General features: G+C 42.3%; 1 protein-coding gene across 1 annotated transcript in view; it reads right to left on the bottom strand.

Moving 5' to 3' along the window:
• LOC110488976 (four and a half LIM domains protein 3) overlaps nt 1–24,336 on the bottom strand; it is a 49,007-nt gene extending 24,671 nt beyond the window's left edge. Inside the window, exon 1 of the mRNA XM_021561486.2 lies at nt 24,022–24,336. Within this exon, the coding sequence (XP_021417161.1) occupies nt 24,022–24,100 (79 nt within the window). The 5' untranslated portion in view covers nt 24,101–24,336. The remainder of the gene's footprint in view (nt 1–24,021) is intronic.
• Between the last annotated feature and the right edge of the window lie 267 nt (nt 24,337–24,603).

Raw genomic sequence — 24,603 nt, 5'->3', positions numbered from 1 at the left:
GGAACAGGAGGAGTTTCATAGTGATTTAGAATATCTTATGGAGAATGTCAGTTAACCACAGAAAAGGAGGTAACACAGCGCTCATCAGTAATTTCTGTAGGCCTATTACGGACTTTTGTAAATGCCAAAAATGACATTGTGATAAAACCTTATTCTTACTTGCCAAGAGAGGACATGTTCATTGTGAGGAAAGAATGAATAGCTACTCTCAGAAGTAAAGCACAGCCCGAAATGCAATTGTCATATATCCCCCCCCCCCCCAAATGGCTATCCAAGCTTACCATAACTCTTCCCCCAACGATAACAGAAAGAAAAATGTACCTAAATCCTACAGTGCTTTTTCAACCAATCATGAAAAACAGCTTTAGATTCTGGAAAATGTATCTGGATACATTTTTATTTCCCGGTGTGGATGGTCAAAAGACTACATTTTTGGCCCACATTCGACTTCCTTTGAAGAGAAAGAAAAAAACCCTGCCATACATTACAATTTCACATCTGGTTTGGATTCGGGGGAAGTATGCAGTCAACTTCAGCATTCCAAAGGAGGTTTTGGACAGTCACTGACAGGAGAATTCAGGAAGGGGTGTCTTTACTTTCTCTGCAGCACTGGTATTCGCCGGTAAATGTTAAGAGGGCAGAGGGAAAAACGGAGAGAGCGAGAAAGGTACAGTAAGTGACAGATGGGGAGCAACTGGGAAACGATATCGGCCTAGATCTGAGTTGGGAAACACTAGTTGAGGGAGAGATAATGACAAGACTGTCAGCATTGCAAGGGGAACACAGGAAGTGAAAGAATGCAGAGACAAAATAGCTGAGAGAAAAGGCTATATAGAGATCAATGTTCAACATAAGGATAAAAAGCTAGTCGTAGTAATAAAAGATAGCGTCTAAAGATATATAAACAAGATAGACTTAAACGCTAAGGAGAGAGAGAGAGCGCGAGAGTCATTACAGTAAATCGTCTCAGTTAGGGCCCTAGTGGACATTGGTAGGGGTAGGGAGTGGATTATATGGAGTGGGGTGAGTACAGTTCAGAAGCCACTGTATGAGAAGGTGGAGTATATTATTCCTCCTTGTACAAACAAAACAAAACATGGCCCTGATTCCCAGGAGTCCCACTGACCAGCAGCACCGTGCAGATTTATTACCAAACATGGCCATCCCATAATTCTCGTCACTGTCCTGTCCTCCCCTGGCTGGGCTGCCGGTCATCTGCACTCCGATCCAGGGGATAGGTCAGGGCTTCCCTTTCATCTCTTTGAAAACAGAACCCTACTGAATACTACAGACACTGGCAGAGTGAGGGGAGGGTTTGGCTCAAAAGCATCCGCTGAGGCTTCATTGGAGCAAGGTGGAAACGCAGACGTGTAGATAACATGGGAAGTTGATTGTTTGAATATCTGTCAAAGGCTGTGTTTTTTTTTTGTGTGTGGCAAATATCCTTCATGCTTGCAACAGAACTTAAAACATGCTGCCTTAGCTTGATCCTTGAAAAAGTATTGCATTTCTCCCACCTAAAGGGGAATGGTGCTACTAGAGCAGTATGACCAGAATATTTAGTTACAGTGGGTCAGTACACTCTGGCTCCCTTTCAGCAGCAGGTCAGCCTAGCTGGTCTCAGGAGAGGATGGTGTTTGCACTAATCTTCAGAAGAGGAAACGGAGGGAGTCCTCCTATGCAATATCTTTACTGGCGTGGTGACAATTTCATCTCTGCCGGTGTTTTACATCTCACCTCCCTCCCCCCCTCGTTTGTACCTAGAGCTAGACACAACAACCTCCCCAGTCGTCAGACACAAGGCTGTTATGTCTGGACCCAGAAAAAAAACACAATCTTAAATATTTCTGAACTGTGAAGACTTGACACTTTGGTATGGAAATTGGTATGGAAATTGTGATTTTCTAATTTAGAGGTCAGTGATTCAGTCATAGAAATAGATTCAGTCACACATTTTATGATGTAGTACTGGGGTCTCTAACAGGTTGAACGCTGGTAGCTCGCAGCCCACCTATCACTAGCTCGCCAAACAATTCTGAAAATGCATGTATTTTTCACGTGTTCCAGCGCAAACTGTCAAACAAATCTCACAAGTATCAGACACCTCAAGCTCTAACCAATCAAATCCACATTATCCCACTCCTGGTTAGCCAGAATTGGCTTAAAAAGCCAAACGTGACACAATATCTGCCAATTAAGTTCCATCAATATTGCCCTTGTAGGTCTGTGTGCTGCGCACGTTTGTCTCTTATTCACTTCGTGTATTCAGTTTGTGACAATGAGAACTGTCTTCTGGGTAGAAAAATACTTTCCCCAAAACCTTCAATTAAATGTTAACTGCAAAGTAAGCTTACCTGGCAGAATTATATAATGATTATTTATATAAAATCGTGCGGGCTTTTGATTTACAAACTCTGCCGTAATATATGCAGTGGTGTAAAGTACTTAAGTAGTACTTGTATTTTTACTTAAGTCATGTTTTGGGGTAACTGTACTTTATTTACATTTTTGACTACTTTTACTTCACCACATTCCTAAAGAAAATAATGTACTTTTTACTCAATACATTTTCCCTGACACCTAAAAGTACTTACATTTTGAATGCTTAACAGGACAGGAAAATGGTCCAATTCACACACTTATCAAGAGAACATCCCTGGTCGTCATCTCAACTGCCGTTGATCTGGCGGACTCACTAAACACAAAGTGTGCCCCTGGCTATCCATAGTTAAAAACATTTAAACCCAACAATTGTGACATCTGGTTTGCTTAATATAAAGTATTACTGGCACCCAGTAAAATACTACTTGAGTATCAGTATCAAAAGTATAAATAATTGCAAATACTTTATATTAAGCAAACCAGATGTCACAATTGTTGGGTTTAAATGTTTTTAACTATGGATAGCCAGGGGCTATGGATAGCCACCCTTTTAAAAAAAAGGTATCTTTACTTTTATTCAAGTATGACAATTGGGTACTTTTCCACCACTGGATATATGCAGCAGCAAAAACATCACTAGACCAGCACATTCCTCTTTTGCAAAATGCACAAGTTAAAGGGGTATTACACCAAAAAAAAATCATGTTTTTTTTTCTTCCCCCCAGCCCTCAAATTTTCTGTTGCAATTTAACTTCTCTAGGGTAGGGGGCAGCATCCGGAATTTTGGATGAAAAGCATGCCCAAATTAAACAGCCTGCTACTCGGGCCCAGGAGATATGATATGCATATAACTGGTAGATTTGGATAGAACACACTAAAGTTTCCAAAACTGTTAAAATAGTGTCGGAGTATAACAGAACTGATTTGGCAGGTGAAAACCCGAGAAAAACCCATTCAGGAAGTTTTTTTTTTTTTTTTCTATTCAATGCCATTACAGTATCCATTGACTTAGGACTCAATTTGCAGTTCCTATGCCTTCCACTAGATGTCAGTCTTTAGAAATTGTTTCAGGCTTGTATTCTTATAAATGAGGGAGTAAGACCAGCTTTTTTCATGCGCAATCCCGAGAGAGTGTATTTCTTGTTTACCTTTTATATTGACAACGTTATTGTCTGGTTGAAATATTATAGATCATTTAGGCTAAAAACAACCTGGGGATTGAATATAAACATCGTTTGACATGTTTCTATGAACTTTACGGATACAATTATAATTTTGTCTGCCTGTTTTGACTAAGTTTGAGCCTGTGGATTACTGAAGAAAACGCGAACAAAACTACGTTTTTGGATATAAAGAGACTATCGAACAAAAGGAACATTTATTGAGTAAATGAATGTCTTCTGAGTGCCACCATATGAAGATCATCAAAAGGTAAGGGATTAATTTTAGTTTTGTAACGCTTCTGCTTGGCTGGTTACTGTTTGTAATAATTTGTCAACTATGTTCTCAAATAATTGTAAGGTATGCTTTTGCCGTAAAGCATTTTTTAAATCTGACACAGTGGTTGGATTCACATGAAGTTAATCTTTAAACCTATGTAAAATATGTTTTGTTTTCTGAATTTTTATAATGACTATTTCTGTATTTGAATTTGGCGCTCTGCAATCTCACTGGATGTTGGCCAGATGGGACGCTAGCGTCCCACATACCCTAGAGAGGTTTTAGGCATTGACATGGACTTAGAACATCCAATGTCATTGTTCTCTATGGATACTTGCAATTTTGAGAGTGAAAAACTGAAGAAAAAAATCCCAAACCAGGAAAAATAAAACAATGTGAAAATACTAAATAGTGCCTATTTAGCTAGGAAAGAATTCATGAGTAGTTTGCAACATATTTCATAATTTAAAAGTAGCTAGAAAATGTTGGAGACCCCTGCTGTAGTAGAACTGGTCTCAAGGCTGAGATTGTACTGTATATCAAGTTACTGGTGTCCTAAGGCATTTCTCAGAGCCCGGTCCGTCATGCAGAGACAGTGGTGAAAGATACAGACGATAAGAGGCAGTGTGTAACGGGCAATGCAAATTCCATCCTTCCTGGTTTCTAGGGATCTGACCTGAATGACCCTTCACATTCTGTATTTGCTTACCAAATGGTCATCTGTGTAGTTCCTTTAAACCTTTGACACAAAGTTGGCTAGTCAAATGCTACACAGCCCATTTAACATAGAGTAAGCACAATGTTCATGAATACGTCAGCAAGTTGATTTGACATCCTCGCCGCCTTTTATAGGTCCATGGCTATTTCCAACCCACACGGACCAAAAACCAAGGCTAGACCACGCGCCACAGAGCCAAAATGGCTCCTGTAAACTGGCCATTCCCAGGTGGTCGCCTGACTCTGCCGACTCAGCACAGTTAGCGAGGGCATCAAGGAGCTGGTGTAGAGTTTCAGAGCCCGCACAGTCAGCAATTTGAGCACCCTTTGATGGCCACATGCAATTGCTGCTCGCCACAACTGCAAGCAATTATTCCTCTCACACACATGGCCACTCATGATTGCTATGGTGGCACCTGATCCTTGGGTTAAGATGCCAGATTTTTGGTCAATGTGGCAATGCTCTCTTTCCCCATTGCTCGCTCTCTCTATTTCAAACCTATATAGGGACTATCTGGAGGCTTTGTGGCTTGCAGGTGTAGGCATCTGAGACATGTCCTATTAGAAGTGTTGCACAACGTTCCTAGTTACGTACACTTGTAATGAGCATCAAAGCTGACATCTACCCTAGCTATGTTCTCTGCAACTCACAAGAGTAAATTGCGGTCACCAAAAACCAGCCCTTTCGCTCTCGCTCACTCGCTCCACGACCTTGAAAAGATGGGTTTATTTGAGGGGGGGAAAAAAACATTACGTATGTCCAGAAAATGCTGAGGGAACCTGCCAAATGGGAAACGACTGGGATGAATCACCGTTAAAAGTAATTTCCAGTAATATGCAGAGTACCCCCCCCCCCCCCCCCCACACACAGAGTAAGGTCTCCTTGGAAATGTGTAAACAGTGCCCTCATTCCCCGGCACCATAAAACACTTGGCAGTGAAGTCTTCCCTTGCTTCTAGTCCTCCCAGAGTTCACCGAGGGCGTTCTGGAGGTGATACCGTGGCAATGCGAAATATGTTGACTCTTGATCAATTATGCACTGAATGAGTACGCATATGCTCGATGAACTATTTCACTTTCATCGGATACTGTACATGACTCGTGGGCTGACTTCATTCCTTTTACCCCGATAAAAAAACAACAAAAAAAAACACATTATGGATCTAAGGTGCCCTAAATAAATAAAAAACTTGTATACAAAACTGATGCAACTCTTGGAAAGTTGGCCAAAAGCCTCCAGAACCTGAGGATCAGGTCAATCCATGTCTGTACAGTAAAGGACCGTATAACAGAAGCATATTAAAAGCATCGTACTAAAGATCTACTGTACAAAAATAGAATAATAGACCTAATAACTAGGTGTGATAATGGTGGTGGAGCGACAGGCATTTCTATTTCGAGAGTCCCATTCCACCAGTTGGCCTGTCTGATACGTATCAAATTTGAAGTTTCCACTCATAAAAACATAATGACCATTTCTTTCATTTTGGTATTTGTAGGAGAGGCCAGAAGTAGGTTCCTTTCCTGCTGGAGGGTGACCCCTATGACTAGCGTGGGGTCGAAGACAATGCGGGGGCCAGTTGCTCCTTCCTGTCCGCAGAACAGAGATATATCCCAGAGCTCTCACAGATCCCAAACACAGACACACGGTCACAAAGAAAAACAGACACGTACTGTATAAACACGCCTGACACAGAGACAAGCAAGTAGACAAAGAAACAGACAGGCCACTGCGCTCATATACAAACATATACAGCACATGCAAAAGTTTGCATACACACACTCTCTTTCTTTACGCTGAAAAGCTAAATAGGAAGATTGAACCCTCTAAGACAAAAAATAAATAAATAAAAAATCAAATAAATCAGGGGACAATGGGTGACTAGTGCAGGAAGACCAGAAGTGGTGAGCAACCAGCAGTTTGTTTGTTTAAAGTAGAGTCTCAAATGGCAACCTATTCCCTATAGTGCACTATTTTTGACAAGGGCACGTACAGCTCTGGTCAAACATAGGGCACTATATAGGGAACAGGGTGCCATTTGGGATGAAAACAAAAGTCTATTTGTGGCGACTTCCCATTGAGTGTCATTCATGCTCATATTCACAATTCCGACTGTTCCACTCATAAATGAACCCGATAACATCAAACAACTTGATATATTTAGGAAATGAGCTCTAAAAACAAAGTGGGCAGATCCTGGTCATAGTCATCAAAGCACACCGAGTGGATAATCAATCCAGACGGAGAGCGGACCAGACTGGGATAAGAAGCACTAGGGTTTAATAGGCATAATCCTGCCAAATTACTCTCCTCACTGGTATAAGAGACCAATAAAAGCTGTGCTCATTCAAACAGTGATTTCACTGAAGCTGACATAACAGGGAAAAGTGTCAACTTTTATATACACCGGCCATGAAAAAAAATAAAAATAAATCTGCATTAGGCCAATAGGGAATAATGACACACACAAAAAACAAAAAAAAATACTTACACAACCACACAGTTACTAAACATCCTTCCAGAGTCCGGCATGAGGGAAGAAAGAGGAAAGACGGCTGGCTTGTGCCGAAACGCGCCTCTTCTGACCCAAATTGTACAATCCCCAGCGGACCCATCAAAAAATAACCACCTCTTCTCTCCCCCCTCCTTCCCTCACTTCTCTCATTTTCTTTGACCTTCACATAGGACCTGAGAAAAGAGAATGTCACGTGTCTGTTGGAGAAGCCAACAGTGCAGCCAGTGGGGGTCAGCGACCCGCGGGTCAATTTTTTCCCTCTTCGTACCGCAGGGAGAACGCCCTGGCTCACACACACATAACACACCCCCCCGGCTCTGATATTCAAAACGCAGGCTGAGCATGCGGCTGGAATGAGCTCACTTCAAAAGGTGTCCATAAATCAAGCTGCCATGCCAAGGACTCCATCCCGTTCCCCTCTGCTCCTCTCCCCCTCACCCCTCCATCTCTCTGCCCTTCTCCAAACTGAGAACCTGGGCCACATTCAGTTGTGCATGAAAGATGGTAGAGCATGGACCCAGAGATTAAACTCCATATTCTGGGTCTATATTTGTGCAATATTTGCTGGACTTTGCAATGCAGGCACAGTCTCAGTGCTCATTCACTCTGGTCCCGTCCTTCTTCTGACTGAGTCAGAACTAGTAGTAGCCAGGTCAAGGGCAGGTCATTGCATCCTTGTCATAGAAGATATTTGGGGAGAGGCAGGTTGTTATAAGTAGATGCTCAGAAGACACATTTTTATCATAATGATTATGATCAAAAAATTGCAGATATACCTTGGTGCGAATGGACAGGGAACTCGACTGTTGGTGTGTTCAAAAGTGCTTGAAGGAGAGCCCAATCTAAGAAATCCGATTTCGACTTTACCAGAGGAGAGCCACAGTCAGTCACGCTCTTATCTCACTGTGTCACATGGGATCTCTTTATCATGCAGCCATGCAAAACACTATTCGTGTTCTCCGCCTAATTCACTGCAAAGTGATAAAATGCAAAGTCCACCCAGCGCTTTGGTTAAATAAAGAGACAATGTACGCAAGCACAGGTGTTTTGGTAAACACAGGTAGTGGAGTTGAATTATGTTGAGTCCCAATCAGACATCTCTTATCTCTCCCTCGCTCTATCAACCACAATCTCCCCACTCTCTCAACTCCCTCTTTTACTCTGGTCCTATACATGTCTCTTCTTTAAGAGACGGTAGGCTATTGGAAACAGTATAGGGGAAACCTCAAGACTAGGACATAAGAACAGCTTAACAGAGTAGGAAGTAGTGTTGACATGAGACCAGAATATTTACTTCGATACCAGGTTTAGTATCACGATACTCGATACCATGACAATACTTGATACCAAAACAAAAAAACAAAGACGTATTACCCAAAGTCACAGAATTGCGCTTGATCCAGACAGATCTTTTTTTAGTTTAATGTCATTACATTTGATGAAATGTTTGAATTTTGAATGTATGCATTAATGAATCAATTATACAATCCATTCGATTTTTTTTATTTTACCAATCCAACTACGTAACAATGGTATTGATTTATTTGTATGGTAAATCTACTGAAACTGGGTAAATCAGGATGTAACCTAGGCCTAGTCACAATACAGGTGAATGCATATTCAATAGAAGTGTGTGCATTCATTGTTATTGAGCTTTGTTTGACTGATTTCATGGGGCTACAGATGAAACCGTTTCCTTTCCATGTGGGACTTGTTATTATACTGGTCAACAACATTTGCATAGAAGAAGCAATATCTTTTTACAAAAGTTAGCACTTATTCACACACACCACAGTCAGTTCAAGGCTCGAGCAAAGATGATCTTGACTGGGAGAGATGTGAGGCAAGGGAGACGAAGTGAATGTCACCAAAAACTTTATTCAAATCAGCTTTGGATTTCAACAATATGTTTTTTTTTTTTTTTCAAGGTACTGGGGTAGTGTATTGATGTTAGCTTCAGCTGTAAGCTAGTAAGAAAAAGTTGGCCTACAAAGCTGGAAGCTACCGGAATCTTGCATTATAAAGTGTTCTAGTCTGTAATGGACATTGTTTTGCGAACAGTAAATTAACAGTTTAACATTTCTAAATGCCGTGTTGCATTATTTAAGTGTGTTAACCTCTGTGCAGCATAAGTGGTGATGCAGCCCAGACTCCCAGTGAGTGCAGTGGTTCCTCAGTACAGGCTAGAGCTAGCAATGAGTAAGTGGAGCAGGCATGGTGCGTTCGCACCATAAAGGGCACATCGGCTGCGCTGTAAGACAGACATGATCCTCTCTCAATCAGTAGACGACGTGAGACACATTTCACAGAAGTACCAAACCGTTTTTCATGTTCTAGTATTGAAAAAGTACTGAAGTTTCGGTATGCCATGCAACACTAGTAGGAACAGGAAAATTACTTTAGCAGTGAGACAGAAAAAGACAGAAACCTGGCAGACAGACTGACACTCCCTAGTCAAAGGCGCCAGGTTTAGTCACTGCTCTGAGAACGTCTCCATCGATCAACTAAAAGTACATGTTTGTCACACAAGGTGTAAATTAACTAAATTTACTGCACAACCCCTGATTAGTGGGCTGCTAGCTTGCACAGCGTCACAGTCAACCACAGATGGTGACAAAAGGCATCCCACAGCACTCTACAGTAAACACCATTCAATCTGGCTACACTGTAAAGGTTAAAAAGCTGGCACACACACAAAACACAGGAATGTGTAGGAGCACACATATACACCATACATAAATTATCTCGGTGTCCAACAGAGAACAAGTATGACGTGGTCTGACCAATGATCCTTATCTATATGCAGACTTAAGACCGAAAGCCCTCTTTAACATCATAGTCCCACTGGGCACAGACGTAAATCAAAGCTAGACATTGAACTGACATTTGGTTGAGTTGTCAACTTTTGTGAATTCAACAAAATGTCATTGGATTTGGATTATTATTATAATTTTTTTAAATGGTTGGGGGAAAAAAGTTATTAAAAATACCTTCACGTCGATGACTTTTTGCAAATCCAACTCTTTTCCATGTTGATTCAACGTCATCACTTAGAGTTTTTTGGGGGTTCAAATATGGAAACAACGTTGATTCAACCAGTTTTTGACCAAATGGGGTGCCACTGTTTTCTTAATTCTTTCTTCAGCCGAGGGGGGTGAAATATTTTCGGGGCGAAGTCATGGTGTTGGAGTCATTGGCCCTATGCTGTACTACTTTCCAAGCAGTCTGGCAATCCCCCGTTCTACTCATTTGATTTCATTTATTTTACACTTGCATTGGATTCTGTTTGATGCTGGATGCCTAGGTCTCCTACTCCCCTTAAAATAAAACTGAATTGCTAACGTATGGCAAAAAGAATAGAACAAACAACTAATAATGTTTGCCAGACTTTGCTCGAGAGGAATGGGTGGATGCGTTGAGAATGTACAGCTGGACAGTCTCAGTAGAGAATAGAGAGGTAATCTGGCAACCCCCATTAAGTAAGTCTGAATGGAGATGGCAACGTGGATGGATGGTTACCCAGCACCCCAGCTCTACACCTTTTGAGGAGAGCTGAACAGTGCAAAGCAGCGATTATATTCCAGCCCACACCAATGCAGAATTATAACAACATTAGTATTTTTCACAACCTAAGCATAGTATTGAAACAGATTCAAGAATACTGCCTCTCTGGGTGTAAAACCCTAAACAGTAATGCAGCTGGGAAACTATAGATTTCACTCTGACCAAAGGTCCTCTAAACCTTTCAGGTCAGGGTCACGGTCAAAGTCAGTGGTCATGTGTAGGGATAGGGTTCCATCTGCAGTAAGGGTCAGCTTGGTGTTTGACGGTCAGGGGCATGGGAGTGATGTCATCATGAACATTAGACTCCAATAGATTTTGTTTCTATGGATGTCACAGTCCCCTTCAAGTGAAGACATCTCTCCCTCTTGAATGACGACACACAAAAAGTTGTCTTGATTGACAGTAGCAAGACACTTATAAAAGTCTTGATCAGAGAACCAGAAAGTCTGGACATTACGGAGTCTAACAGGCCTGGGAACCTCAAAGAAATGTGCACAACAGCAGACACAACATCAACAGAACCTCTATGGCATTTAAGGTCTGGGTCCCATCTGTGCTGGTAAAAGTGTTAGATGTTCTGGTCTCTGCTCTGGAATGAGTTACACTGAAGAAAAAAATAAATAATTGTAGTTGCTTCAACTACACAGAACAAAAATATAAAACATGTAAAGTGTTGGTCCCATGTTTTATGAGTTGAAATAAAATGTCCCACAAATGCTCCATACGCACAAAAAGCTTATTTCTCTCAATTTATTTACATCCCTGTAAGGGAGCATTTTATCCTTTGTCAAGATAAACCATCCACCTGACAGGTGTGGCATATCAAGAAGTCGATTAAACAGCATGACCATTACACAGGTGCACCTTGCGCCGAGGACAATAAAAGGACACTAAAATGAGCAGTTGTGTCACACAACATGGCACAGATATCTCAAGTTGAGGGAGTGTGCAATTGGCATGCTGACTGCAGGAATGTCATCCAGAGCTGTTGCCAGAGAATTGAATGTTCACTTCTCTACCATAAGCCGCCTCCAATGTTGTTTTAGAGAATTTTGCAGTATGTCCAACCGGCTTCACAACCGCAGACCATGTGTAACCACGCCAGCCCAGGACCTTCACCTGCGGGGGTGGTGGAATATTTATGTCTGTAGTAAAAGCCCACTGTGGGGAAAACTCAATTTTAATTGGCTGGGCCTTGCTCCCTAGTGGGTCAACCTGGCTCCCATGGCTTCATCCCTGTCCAGTCATGGGAAATCCATAGATTACAGCCTTAGAAATGTATTTCAATTGACTGAATCACAGGAAAATCTTTGAAATTGTTGCATGTTGCATTCATATTTTTGTTAAGTATAATTATTATTGGTTCCACAGCCTTTTTTTTGTTAACATGCCAAAATAATAGTTGAACAAACATGAGAAAAATTGAGCAAACACATTTTATGTTGACAGAATTGACAGACTTCTTAAATTGGTGCCAAGTTTGGGCCAACTAAAAACAGTTCAATTCAGGTAACACTTTAACAGAAAACTAAAAAAGGCTGTTAAAAATACTAATTATTATTAGTTGAAACTAGATTTTTTTTAATTTTTTAATAGTGTATATATTCAATTACCACAAACATCCTGGGCTTAATCCGCCCTTTGGTTCTGCATGCCCTATCGAACAAACAGATTACGCTCTTTGGAGAACATTAGTCCAATGATCTCATAGATCCGACCGCATGACAAAAGACCTTAAAAAGTAAAGGTAAACAGTTTAATCAAGTGTGTCAAATAAAATGACGTTCTCATCCACTCTCTGTTGAATTAAAAGGTAGTCGCCGCTAAATAACGTTGCCATGAGCGGCGCTGCAGATAGAGATGCAAGACTGCTGCGGAAATGGGTTTATTTTCTGCATCTATGTCATATTACTGAGTCTATCTTTAAATCCGCAGAAAAAAAAGGGAGTGGAATTTCTCCGGCCTAGTTGCCCAACACAAACCCTTACAAGCGAGAGTCAATAACATTAGTTTGCACTGCACTTCAACCAAACAGAAGGGACTTGCAGTAATCTCAGATGAAGCCATGCTGTGACAGGCACACCAGTCAGTGGCCTACGAGCATTAATGGTGTTCCTCTTGGGCCACTCCTCTCGCCATCCTCATCCCTTCATTCAAGATCCCTGGCAGTGGCTCTCCATTGCCCGTCCTGTCGTAAATCACCTCAGTCTTCTTCTCCTCATCAACCAAGAGCTGGTGTTCTTTTATAGCCAAGCCAAGGACACGTTCTCCCATTTATGGCTCCTGCAAGTACAAGTCATTGTGATGGGAACAGTACACCGGCCTCGGCACTTAGCTCAGCATGTGCGCGCTGGGGCGAGGTGGGTAGCCGAACCATGTAAAGACAAAGCCACTGCGGTGGTGTCCATGGTGCTGATGGCATGTTGGAACAAATAAGGATTGCAGACAAATTGCTACGCCAGGACATCACTGTTGTGCGAAAGCCTTGTGAGAATGCTGTCGTGGAAAGATGTCAGGCCCTCTAATGCTCTCTGGTTGTATCGTTAGCATTAGCGCCGGGCCTTGTTCCAGGGCTGTTGAGCATCACTCTTTGGTGGGGATCATAGCAGGCCACAATGCCTCAAAGTGAAGGCCAATTAGGCCATATGCTTGGTGTGTGAGAGCAACCCCCCAAAAAAGGAACGACTAAATCCATGACACTCCAGATGAACAATGACTTCTATGACATACATTACGGGAGGTGTAAATCTAGGCGAGAATAGGATTACTGAAAGACGACAAGAGATACTACATGCTTATCACGAGAGGGTGATCCTTCAGGACAGTCTGTCCCACAGATGTGTTTTTTGGGCCCGCCCTTAAGTTCACAGAGTAGAAGCGTCTTGGTCTTGAAAGAGGCTATATAAAACCCATGTATTATTATCATCATCGGAAGAAATCAAACAGAAAAAGGTTTGGGTTTGTGTGGTTGATTGACAAATGGATTCCTCGATAAAACGTCATCCTTCTTCCTCATTGTTATTCCTTTTATTGTTGTCAGACAGTAGTTTTCTGGTAGGTCACGGTCCTCGAAGATAAATGCTTTGGGAGTTGCCAAAGTAATTACAGGGGACAGCTACAGAAGGGAAGTTTAGGTTACTGTAGGGTGAATATATCTGTATAAACATATACACTCCCAATTCAATGGAGGACATAGGGTTGCTGAGTGAACAGCAGCAGAGGCCTCTTCACACCGTCTTTCCCAGGTGTGTTGCAAGGCGAAATTACACACCCTACCACGCTGTATACATTATTGGCCTACATTTCCCCCCCGCCCCCCCAAGTGCCTCTGTTAACCATATAGGCCTATCCTATGATTTAATCATTAGCCACATCCCAACATATATATGAAATTCATAATACACATCACATTACTCGTCATCTCAAAACCGCTGCAATTTGTCTTCAAACTCGCAATGTGTGCCTTGTGCACTTTTTACACGGCTTGATGGGACTTGCGTGTTGGTTCTGGAGGCATGTTTGCTTGAAAAAAATAAATATTTATACATGGCCTCCATTTATGGGAAAATGGGGAATAAGAGTGATGTTTACAACTGACAAGGCACGGTGGTGTGGCTGCCAGGGTTCTAGGGCACATTCTCTAACAGTGTTGCAAGTCTAGGCGAGGGGGATAGAAATGCATGCCAAATGCTGAAATCAACCATCAGCCTGCCTAAACCAGACTGAACACGGTCCTCACTATTGTTTCACAACAGTTCAACTTAGACGGCAGGTTAACTCACTATAGATGTGCCATTAAAACAGTGAACCTTTTCTAACAGGATAACACTAATCACGAGGGAGGTGTTGATGCTAACGAGACAGAGTCATGACTAGGGCCATGTGTTTTGCGCAATCATGTGATGTGCCTGGATTTGAACTTTTTTTTATTTTTTATTTATCAAAACTGTCCTCTTTATGTCAGATGGTCCTGCATCATCCTCAGCCAATTACTTTCATTTGTCCAATTCTTATTTTTGGATGAGGCTTAAAATACAGGATAAAAAAATTACAATTTTAAATTGTACTATGTCACATGATTGTTTTGTGCAGAGGGGCCTAAATATGATTACATGCCTTTCAACTACTCAATAGCTGTACTTCTCATAGTCTTGCAGTAGACAACATCCTCCTGCTGTAGGTCTGGGCGCAGCCAGGGAACCAGTCATGGCTGACTCACAAAGCCGGATACATGACTGGGGGGGGGGTGACTCGACAGGAATCACGCACCTAAAACATCTGCTTCATCACAAGAGCTATGGAGCTGTCGCTGACATCATGCGGTTTCGAACGCAGCTAGGAGAGTGGACAGGGCTTTCTCACAAAATGTTATTGGAATAGCCAAACTCTTACACAACATGCATTGGCAAGATCGGGTAGACAGTAAGGATTATTAGATGTCATAGGAGGGACCAAAGAAACATCTATGATAGAAAGAGTGAAAGGGGTGAGGGGAGAAGTGAACAACATGTGGCCTAAATAACCTTTATACACAAGAGAGGAGAGAGAGAAGAGAAAGAGAGAGAGAGAGGAGACCAGAGGAGAGCAGAGAGCACCTACATTTGACCCTTCTTTGGACACTGTTAACAAATCTCCAAACGAGCTTCAATGCCATACAACACTCCTTCCGTGGCCGCCAACTGCTCTTAAATACTAGTAAAACTAAATGCATGCTCTTCAACCGATCGCTACCCGCACCCGCCCACCCGACCAGCATCACTACTCTGGACGGTTCTGACTTAGAATATGTGGACCACTATAAATACCTAGGTGTCTGGCTAGACTGTAAACTCTCCTTCCAGACTCGTATTAAGCATCTCCAATCCAAAATTACATCTAGAATCGGCTTCCTATTTCACAACAAAGCCTCCTTTACTCATACTGCCAAACATACCATCGTAAAACTGACCATCATACCGATCCTCGACTTTGGCGATATCATTTTCAAAATAGCCTCCGACACTCTACTCAGCAAATTGGATGCAGTCTATCACAGTGCCATACGTTTTGTCACCAAATCCCATATATCACCCACCACTGCGACCTGTATGCTCTCGTTGGCTGGTCCTCGCTACATACTCCAGGTCATCTATAAAGTCTTTGCTAGGTAAAGCTCCGCCTTAGCTCACTGGTCACCATAGCAACACCCACCAATAGCACACGCTCCAGCAGGTATATTTCCCTGGTCATCCCCAAAGCCAACACCTCTTTGGCTGCCTTTCTTTCCAGTTCTCTGCTGCCAATGACTAGAACAAATTGCAAAAAAAATCCATCAATCAATTCACTGAAGTTGGAGACATATCTCCCTCACTAACTTCAAGTATCGGCTGTCAGAGCAGCTTACCGATCACTGCAGCTGTATACAGCCCATCTGTAAATAGCCCATCCAACCAACTACCTACTTACCTCATCCCATATTTGTTCTTGTTTTCTGCTCTTTTGCACACCAGTATTTCTACTGCACATTCTCATCTATCACTCGAGTGTTAATTGCTAAATTGTAATTACTTCACCACTATGGCATATTTATTGCCTTACCTCCTTACTTCATTTGCACACACTGTATACACATTTTTCTATTGTGTTATTGATTGTACTTTTGTTTATTCCATGTGTAACTGTTTTTGTCGCACTGCTTTGCGTCATCTTGGGCAGGTCGCAGTTGTAAATGAGAACTTGTTCTCAACTGGCCTACCTGGTTAAATAAAGGTGAAATTAAAAAAACAATTAAATAAATAAAAACTATGATGCCTCCCGCAGGGGGTCAAACTCTCAGAATCGTATTTCGGCCATTTTCCAACAAAATAGCCACTGGAGGAAGCTGTGCCCCCTCACAATAACACTGCTGCACCTGGACACCCACCCCCACTCACGCAGGAAACATGAGGTCACTCCCCCCCCCCCAGACTAGTGGCTAGTCTGACTACCAGAGGAAGGCAGGAAGAAGGGGGAAATGGCTGTTGGGGTTTGAGGATATAGGATACAGAGAAAAAAGCCTGCTTTGGAGGTAATGCTTGACAGGTTCACTTGTGTGCTCAATACCTTTATAAATGTTCTATTTTCTGAACTAGTGTTCAGATTGCCTGGGTAGCTTTTACGTTGGTCTTAAAGTAACTGGCCATCTTTACCTATGTCACATACTGCAATACTGATTCCCCTTAAGAGTGTTTGAGAGTCAGCAAATAGACAGCAAGCAGACCGCAAAAAGAAACAGGTTCCAGTAGCTTCCTCGACAACAGAGTTGGAGAAAGAGGGAACGAAAGGGGTGCAGTGTCAAAACTACAATTCAACATTCCAGTCTAACAACCTGCAAGCAATTGACTGTGGATTGTCCGTCATCATTGTACTACGGGCTAGAAACTGTCAGCCCCCAAACCCACCCACCAGCAATTCACCTCACCCGCAATAACATCTGCAAAGAATGTGTATGTGACTGATACATTTGATTACAAGTCATTATGGTCCCACTGAAGTTTAAACATGGCACCACTCCAAAACAGAGAACTGCTAACCTTCAGAAAAACACAGAGACCTCCAAATAAAGAGAAAGGGGGGATACCTAGTCAGTTGTCCAACTGAATGTGTTCAACTGAAATGTCTCTTCCGCATTTAACCCAAACCCCTCTGAATCAGAGAGGTACGGGGGGGGGCTGCCTTAATTGACATCCACGTCTTCAGCGCCCAGGGAACAGAATGTGATTGCTTAAAACACCATAGAGAGAAAAGAGGAAAGAGAGAGAGGCAAACAAATACATTATATACTCCATAAGCTGGGTTAAGGCAGGCATGCCAGACGCTACATAAAGGATGTTTACTTTTGGATTTTATTGCCCTCTTGTGAAAAAAAGTAACTGTAAAACCATCAGATTGGCCTGGTTGGCACAGCAGGACACTACAGATACACAGTTCTTCATAGGAGGAAGTTGAGTTGTGGTGTACAATTGAGAGGAAGAGCTATTTGTTTAAAAAGTTGACGATAGTACATGGCTTTGAGCGGAACTACCACTGTCCATGTAGGGTCAGAAATGATTGACACCCTTGACAAAGATGTTTAATAATGACTTAGAAAATAAATTATTCAAATAATATTGTATGCAACAACAAAAAATGGGAAATTGTTTACACTAAAAAAAAATAGCTCAGAAAGATTTTGTTTAGCAAGTATTTTTTTTATCAAATGATTGACACCGACATTGATTAGTGATGTGAAGTTCGCAAACAGTTCATTATTTGAATGACTTAATACGCACTCCTTCAGCTCAGTGGCTTGGGAGCTGTGCTCCGACCAACAGCTGTCTGTCATATATGCGGGCAAGGAAACATTTCATGCTGCTGGCAGCATAAAGAAGAAAACATGTGGGCCTCCCGAGTGGCACGGCAGACCCGGGTTCAATCCCAGGCTGTGTCACAACCAGCCGTGAACAGGAGTACCATAGAGCGGCACACAATTGGCCCAGCGTCGTCCGGGTTAGGGGAGGTTTTGGCCGGGGGGGGGGGGGGGTTTACTTGGCTCATCGCGCTCTAGCGACTCCTTGTGGCGGGCCGGGCGCCTGTAGACTGACTTCTATGGTCAGTTTAATGGTGTCTCCTCTGACACATTGGTGAAGCTGGCTTCGTGGTTAAGCAGGCGCATGTTAAGGAGCGCGGTTTGGCGGGTCATGTTTTGGAGGACGCATGACTCGACCCTTGCCTCTCCCGAGCCCGTTGGGGAGTTGCAGTGATGAGACAAGATCGGAATTGGATATCACAAAATAGGGGAGAAAAAGTGGGTAAAATACACACAAAACATTATATACATGTATAGAACTGATAACTGATCGCATGGTGTAAGAATTAATGCAATTAATTTATTATTGAATGTTATGGACAGATTTGAAGAACCAAATCATACAGTACACACAGCCTTTGCTCAACAAACTCGAACTCGAGAATGAATCGTTGGGTGGGGGTGCTGCAATTCGCGAAAAATATAGTGCCAATCACACTCACGGCAGTCAAGCAATGCATTATGCCAAGAGTTGTTCACAATCTAGTTTGGTTACGGCCACAACTTCAAATGCCTCGCAAACAAATGAAATTGTGCTTTAAAACAATGTCCAAGTCTCAGTGACAAATGACAGCTCCAATAAGCCCCTTATGATGACTGACATGTGAACGAGAGGCTTGCAGAACCAGTTCATTGTTCACTGGTAAGGGGTCCTGCGTGTTCTGGGCATTACTGACTCTAATGAACAAAATGAGTTGAAAGATTTGTTCTTTTGACTGAAGGAGTCGAAAAGATTGAGTCAGTAAAAAGAGCCGAACTTCCCATCACTACTAAAGATTCCTATAAATAAAGTAGTCAAAAGTTTAGTATTTGGTTCCATATTCCTAGCACGCCATGACTGCATCAAGTTTGTGGCTCCAAACTTGTTGGATGCATTTGCAGTTTCTTTTTCAGATTATTTTGTGCCCAAGAGAAATGAAATGGTAAATAATGTAGTGTTACATTTGAGTTACATAGGTAGGGCCCTATAAAAAAAATCTGTCAAATCTTATGCCTGATTCAGTTAGTCACCCCCCAAAAAAATATGTTTATTTTCCAGGTTTCTGTTTTTCTCTGCTTTTTGCTCTCAAAATCACACCTTTGTAATAGAAAACAAAATTGGATGTTCTAAGTCCACAACAATGCTTAAACCATATCAGGAGACCACTTGGGGTCTGGAAAAATCTAAGACAATTTCGTTTTTTGCGTGTAGTTACCCTTTAAATTTAACTGTGCACCATCCTGTAACCATTTGGTTAGCAATGTTTCTGTAATGATCATGTGATTGCAGATTTTACAAAACAAGTGGCCAATGGATTGATACAAACAATCATGTTAACATTCTGCCAGGTAGGCATAGGCTACTTTGTAGTTAACATTTAATTGAGAAGGTTTTTGGGAACCTTTCCATCTACCAGAAGAGGTTGTCTTAAATTAGCATCATCGCTACCGGCTACACAAAGTGGTAGACAAATGCGCAAATTCAGACAGGGGAATTCCTGGGCCGTTGCCTCTTCAGAAAGCTTACAGGAAAATATGATTCACTGATGCATTTTGTTCATGTCTTGTGATAATCTTTGGCATATTAATGCATTTAGTTGATTTCCTATGGTCAATAAATGTTTTCATATTGTTGAATTCCTTTTTAAAAATGTCTGGATTCTGTGATTCCGTCCGCGTTCTCCGCAACACTGATTTTATAGGACCCTAGAGAGGGTCAAAGATCATACCCCGTAGACATGCTAACCTCCCCTGTTATTGGTAATGTGAGAGGTTAGCATGTCTTGGGGGTATGACCTTGGACTTTCATAAGTGACAATGTGATGCTACAGAAAAATGAAGAGCATCGATGTCGAAAGTAATCTAATTCTCATTTAACCTAATTTTATAAATCAAATGTAATTTAGCATAGAGCAAAGACAAGGATTACTATTATTTCTATCCATGTTTATGAAACAAGCGTTGTATTTCATCTAATAAATGAAGGTTTTTGCATAAGATTTACAGTGGTAAGACACTTATTTCCATCCTTGTTTATGAAATCAATAGCTTATTTTCTTATTTTAAATAATGTATGAGATCTTTTATAAGACATACTTTTGGTATTGTAGTGCATGTGGACACATGCTTGTAGAACAGCTCTTTCCAAAATCATGGGCATTAATATGGAGCTGATGCCCCCTTTGCTGCCACTATAGCCTCCACTCTTCTGGGAAGGCTTTCCACTAGATGTTGGAACATTGCTGCAGGGACTTTCCTCCATTCAGCCACAAGAGCATTAGTGAGGTTAGGCACTGATGTTGGGCGATTAGGACTGGCTCGCAGTTGGTGTTCCAATTCATCCCAAAGGTGTTTGATGGGGTTTAGGTAAGGGCTCTGTGCAGGCCAGTCAAGTTCTTCAACACCGATCTCAACAAACCATTTCTGTATTGACCTCGCTTTGTGAACAGAGGCATGGTCATGCTGAACCAGGAAAGGGCCTTCCCCAAACTGTTGCCACACAGTTGGAAGCACAGAATTGTCTAGCATGTCATTGTATGCTGTAGCGTTAAGAATTCCCTTCATTGGAACTATGAACACCAAGCTCGAACCATGAAAAACAGCCCCAGACCATTATTCCTCCTTTACCAAACTTTACATTTGGCACTATACAAATCGGGCAAGTAGTGTTCTTCTGGCAGATGGTGAAGCGTGAGTCATCACTACAGAGGACACGTTTCCATAGCTACAAAGTCCAATGGCGGCAAGCTTTACACCACTTTAGCAGACGCTTGGCATTGCACATGGTGATCTTAGGCTTGTGTGGGGCTGTTTGGCGATGGAAACCCATTTCATGATGCTCCCAACTAACAGTTCTTGTGCTGACGTTGCGTCCAGAGGCAGTTTGGAACTTGGTAGTGAGTGCTGCAAACGCGCCTCAGCGGTCCCATTCTGTGAGCTTGTGTGGCCTACCACTTCGCAGCTGAGCCATTGTTGCTCCTAGACATTTCCACGTCACAATAACAGCACTTAATGTTGACCGGGGAGGCTCTAGCAGGGCAGAAATTTGACGAACTGACTCGTTGGAAAGGAGGCATCCTATGACAGCACCACGTTGAAAGTCAATGAGCTCTTCAGTAAGGCCATTCTACTGCCAGTGTTTGTCCAAAAAGATTACATGGCTGTGTGCTCGATTTTATACTCCGGTCAGCAACTGGTATGGCTGAAATAGCCACTAATTTGAAGGGGTGTCCACATACACTATATACACAAAAGTAATTGGAATGGTGCCGATTTATGAATTAGCTTGAGCATCTGTTATATTGTACCAACACACCCAGAAGAGAGGATCCTTCAAAGAACACTGTAGTTTGTCAGAGGTTAAGGGTGCGTTCCTCAGCTAAGGCGAGATGACGCAACAACAAATGTGGGAACTCTGCCGGTTCGCGCTAGATTCATAGCCCAAAAAAAGTATACCTAGGGGCCAACCTAAATGATGCCACCGACAGAAGAAGAGTCACTGCCTGTGTGGGCGAAAGGGCAGTGAATTGAGCAGTGCTGTAGTTGGTCTCCATCGCCTAGCTCACGCAGCAATGCTGCTAAATGAACAATGTTTGGAGGGAAAGAGGCCGGGCACTGAGAGTTAAACAAATGTTTGCCATCTACATGGGTGACGTGAATTGCAGGCTATTGCCACTGCCATGTCTGCGCTTTAGGTAGAATCCACATTAGCCTAGCCATTAGCCAAACAAAGAAAAACATATTTCAATGTTGATACATGTGCATCAAGGTATACTTATGTGGGTGAGTCAACTTATTTTTAAATTACATTTCATATTATTTAATACATGTTATTAACAAAGTGTGTGCCACTTGAAGTAGAAATTGAAAATAAAATGATTACATGAAACAAACTACAGGAAATGGGTTAACTGCGAAACAACTGCAGTAATGGATGCTTTGGTTGTCAACAGCCTTGTGGCTATTGCAGTCTTTTAAGTTTAGGACAACAGGGATCTCTAAAGTTGTCCCAGGTGAAGCAGGAGGCAGGCAGCATGCAAAGGAGAACCAACTGCGCTGGCACCTTAGCTAGTCGGTCTGGAACTCACAGTAAGCCTGGTAACACAGCTATTTTAAGGGTATGATTTATCTTCCCTTTCTCGCCCAATGTAACACGTGTGAAACGGCAACAGATGAGACAGAAACATGACTAGGGTTTCAAAATTCCCAGGTTTTCCTGCTTAGTCCATACTGATTCCAGAAGTGTTCTAACCAAGAACTGCTCAGCCTTGGGGACTGACCACCGAGTCAATGAGGAGATAGCTGCTCAGCTAGCTACCTCCATCAGTGCCAGGATGCCCCAGGCATGCCAGTCCTGATGACAGCATCGGGGTACAACATGTAGCACGAAAGCCAAGGAAAAACAGAGGGAATAGTGGTGGTAAGTATCCCATGGCTCTGTCTCAAATGGTACCCTATTCCTTACATAGTGCACTACATTGGACCAGAGCCATATGGGGCCCTATGTGTTGCAGTTTCTGTAGGGAATCAGAAGAGGTTGGTGGCACGTTAATTGGGGAGGGCGGGCTTGTGGTAATGGCTGGAACAGAATCAGTTGAATGGGATCAAACATGGTTTCCATGCGTTTGATGCCATTCCATTTGCTCCTTTCCACCCATTATTATGAGCCATTCTCCCCTCAGCAGCCTCCACTGTGGGGAATAGGGCTCCATTTGGGATGCAGCCCCATCTGTGGGCACTGGACAGGCCAGCACTCCCTGTGACAAGAATAGTCCCCTTTTCCCTGCAATCGTTCCCTCTCTTCTCCATTCATGGCTCCGTCTGTCTTCAGTCCCAGTTATCACAGTGTGTAATTACTGAAGGTGCTAAGTGGCAAGAATGTTCATTTCCCTCAGTGCAACTGGAGCATGTTCAGGGACACTACAAAGTCTAGAGAACCTCCAATTATCTCAGCACTTCTATACCCTTGTATAGAAGACATGGTTAAATACTGAGTTAGTAGACAGAACAATATGCAGACATATTAAATATCTCTCCAACCAACTGAGACTTGCAGAAATCCACGAATGAAGTGATATAGCCTACTAGGTCACCTTACCTACTATACTTATAAGGACATAATTGGAGAGGTTTAGGTGGGAGCTATTGACCATTTGTTGCTTTAGAAATGTGGAAAGTAGAAACGTCATATGGAAATTGACATATCATTAGGCACTAGATCCCATTCTGAGGCTCTTATGCTTGACGTGAGACAACAAAAGCGTACGGAATTACTTTATAACTCCCGTTGTTCCATTGTCCAGTAGAAAGCTTTAGTTTATAAGTATAGTCTAGTCTCAATTTCCAGTTGTTCTCAGGTTACTTAGTATAATATGGACAACTGGACAAAACTGCTACAAAGTAGGCTATTTCTAAATTGTCGGATATTCCTTTCTTCCTGTCCTGACATGCATTATATACATTGTTGTATCTATCCTTCATTCATTCATTCATTCATTCATTCAGAATCCGGGAGCACTGCTCAACTTCTTTTCTGCCTCACATTGCAAATGAAAAGTTCAAAACTGAAAAGTTCAAATTAAACGTATTTCCTTCAATAAATGCATATTATGCCTACATTACTGACATCTGGCTAAAATGCGCAATGAATGGGACGACTCAAAAATAGCACAATAGAATGATTAAAAAGAAAGAATGGTTTTCATCAGTATATCCATGTGCAAAGAATAAGAAACGTGTGTGTAGGCCTACTCTAGAGTTTACGTAGGTCTACCTAAGAACAGTGGAGATATGATGGCGAAAAGTTTGCAATTCACTATTCAAGGTAATCGCGCTTACCCGACGTTATATCTGCTGTTGAATGCACCTTTGCGACTTGACAATCGAAGCCCACCTCTCGCGCTGTGTCACCAGACATTCAAACGATGTGAATTTCTGCCGGTCGCTACTCCAGTGGCAGATTATTATACTGTACAATTTTTCCCGTTCCTTTTCCCTGCAGTCTACTCAGACCTCTAACTGTACAATGTTGAAGTGTAACACAGTTCACCGGCCCTACTGTCTATGAGGAAGTTGATGGTGAGTCACAAGACCCCGCCCCGATATTGGAGAAAAATCTCCTCCCTCTGACTTCGAACCTTCGGACTGTACTGTGCTGTGCTTTGGTCATGTAGGCCAGGGATGGGGAACTGACAGCCCCCCTTTTGTAGGCCCGCGAAGAATTCCCCTCCAAAAGTCGGGGTCTCAATTGACTGTTGAGAGTAAGAATAGTAGAATACACAAGGTGCAATTTCTAAATTGGGTTGTGCCTCAGTAGTTTTTCTATTGTTATGTCAGTCACTCAATTAGTCCTAACAAAGTATATTCACACCTTACACAGATGCAAGTCCTCCCAAAAATATCTTAATGGAAATTGTGATT

The sequence above is a fragment of the Oncorhynchus mykiss genome, chromosome 2 (assembly GCF_013265735.2).
Source record: "Oncorhynchus mykiss isolate Arlee chromosome 2, USDA_OmykA_1.1, whole genome shotgun sequence".
In the NCBI taxonomy this organism is placed as follows: domain Eukaryota; kingdom Metazoa; phylum Chordata; class Actinopteri; order Salmoniformes; family Salmonidae; genus Oncorhynchus; species Oncorhynchus mykiss.
Note: the sequence above shows the minus strand (reverse complement) of the source record. Positions and strands in the feature narration are given on the sequence as shown.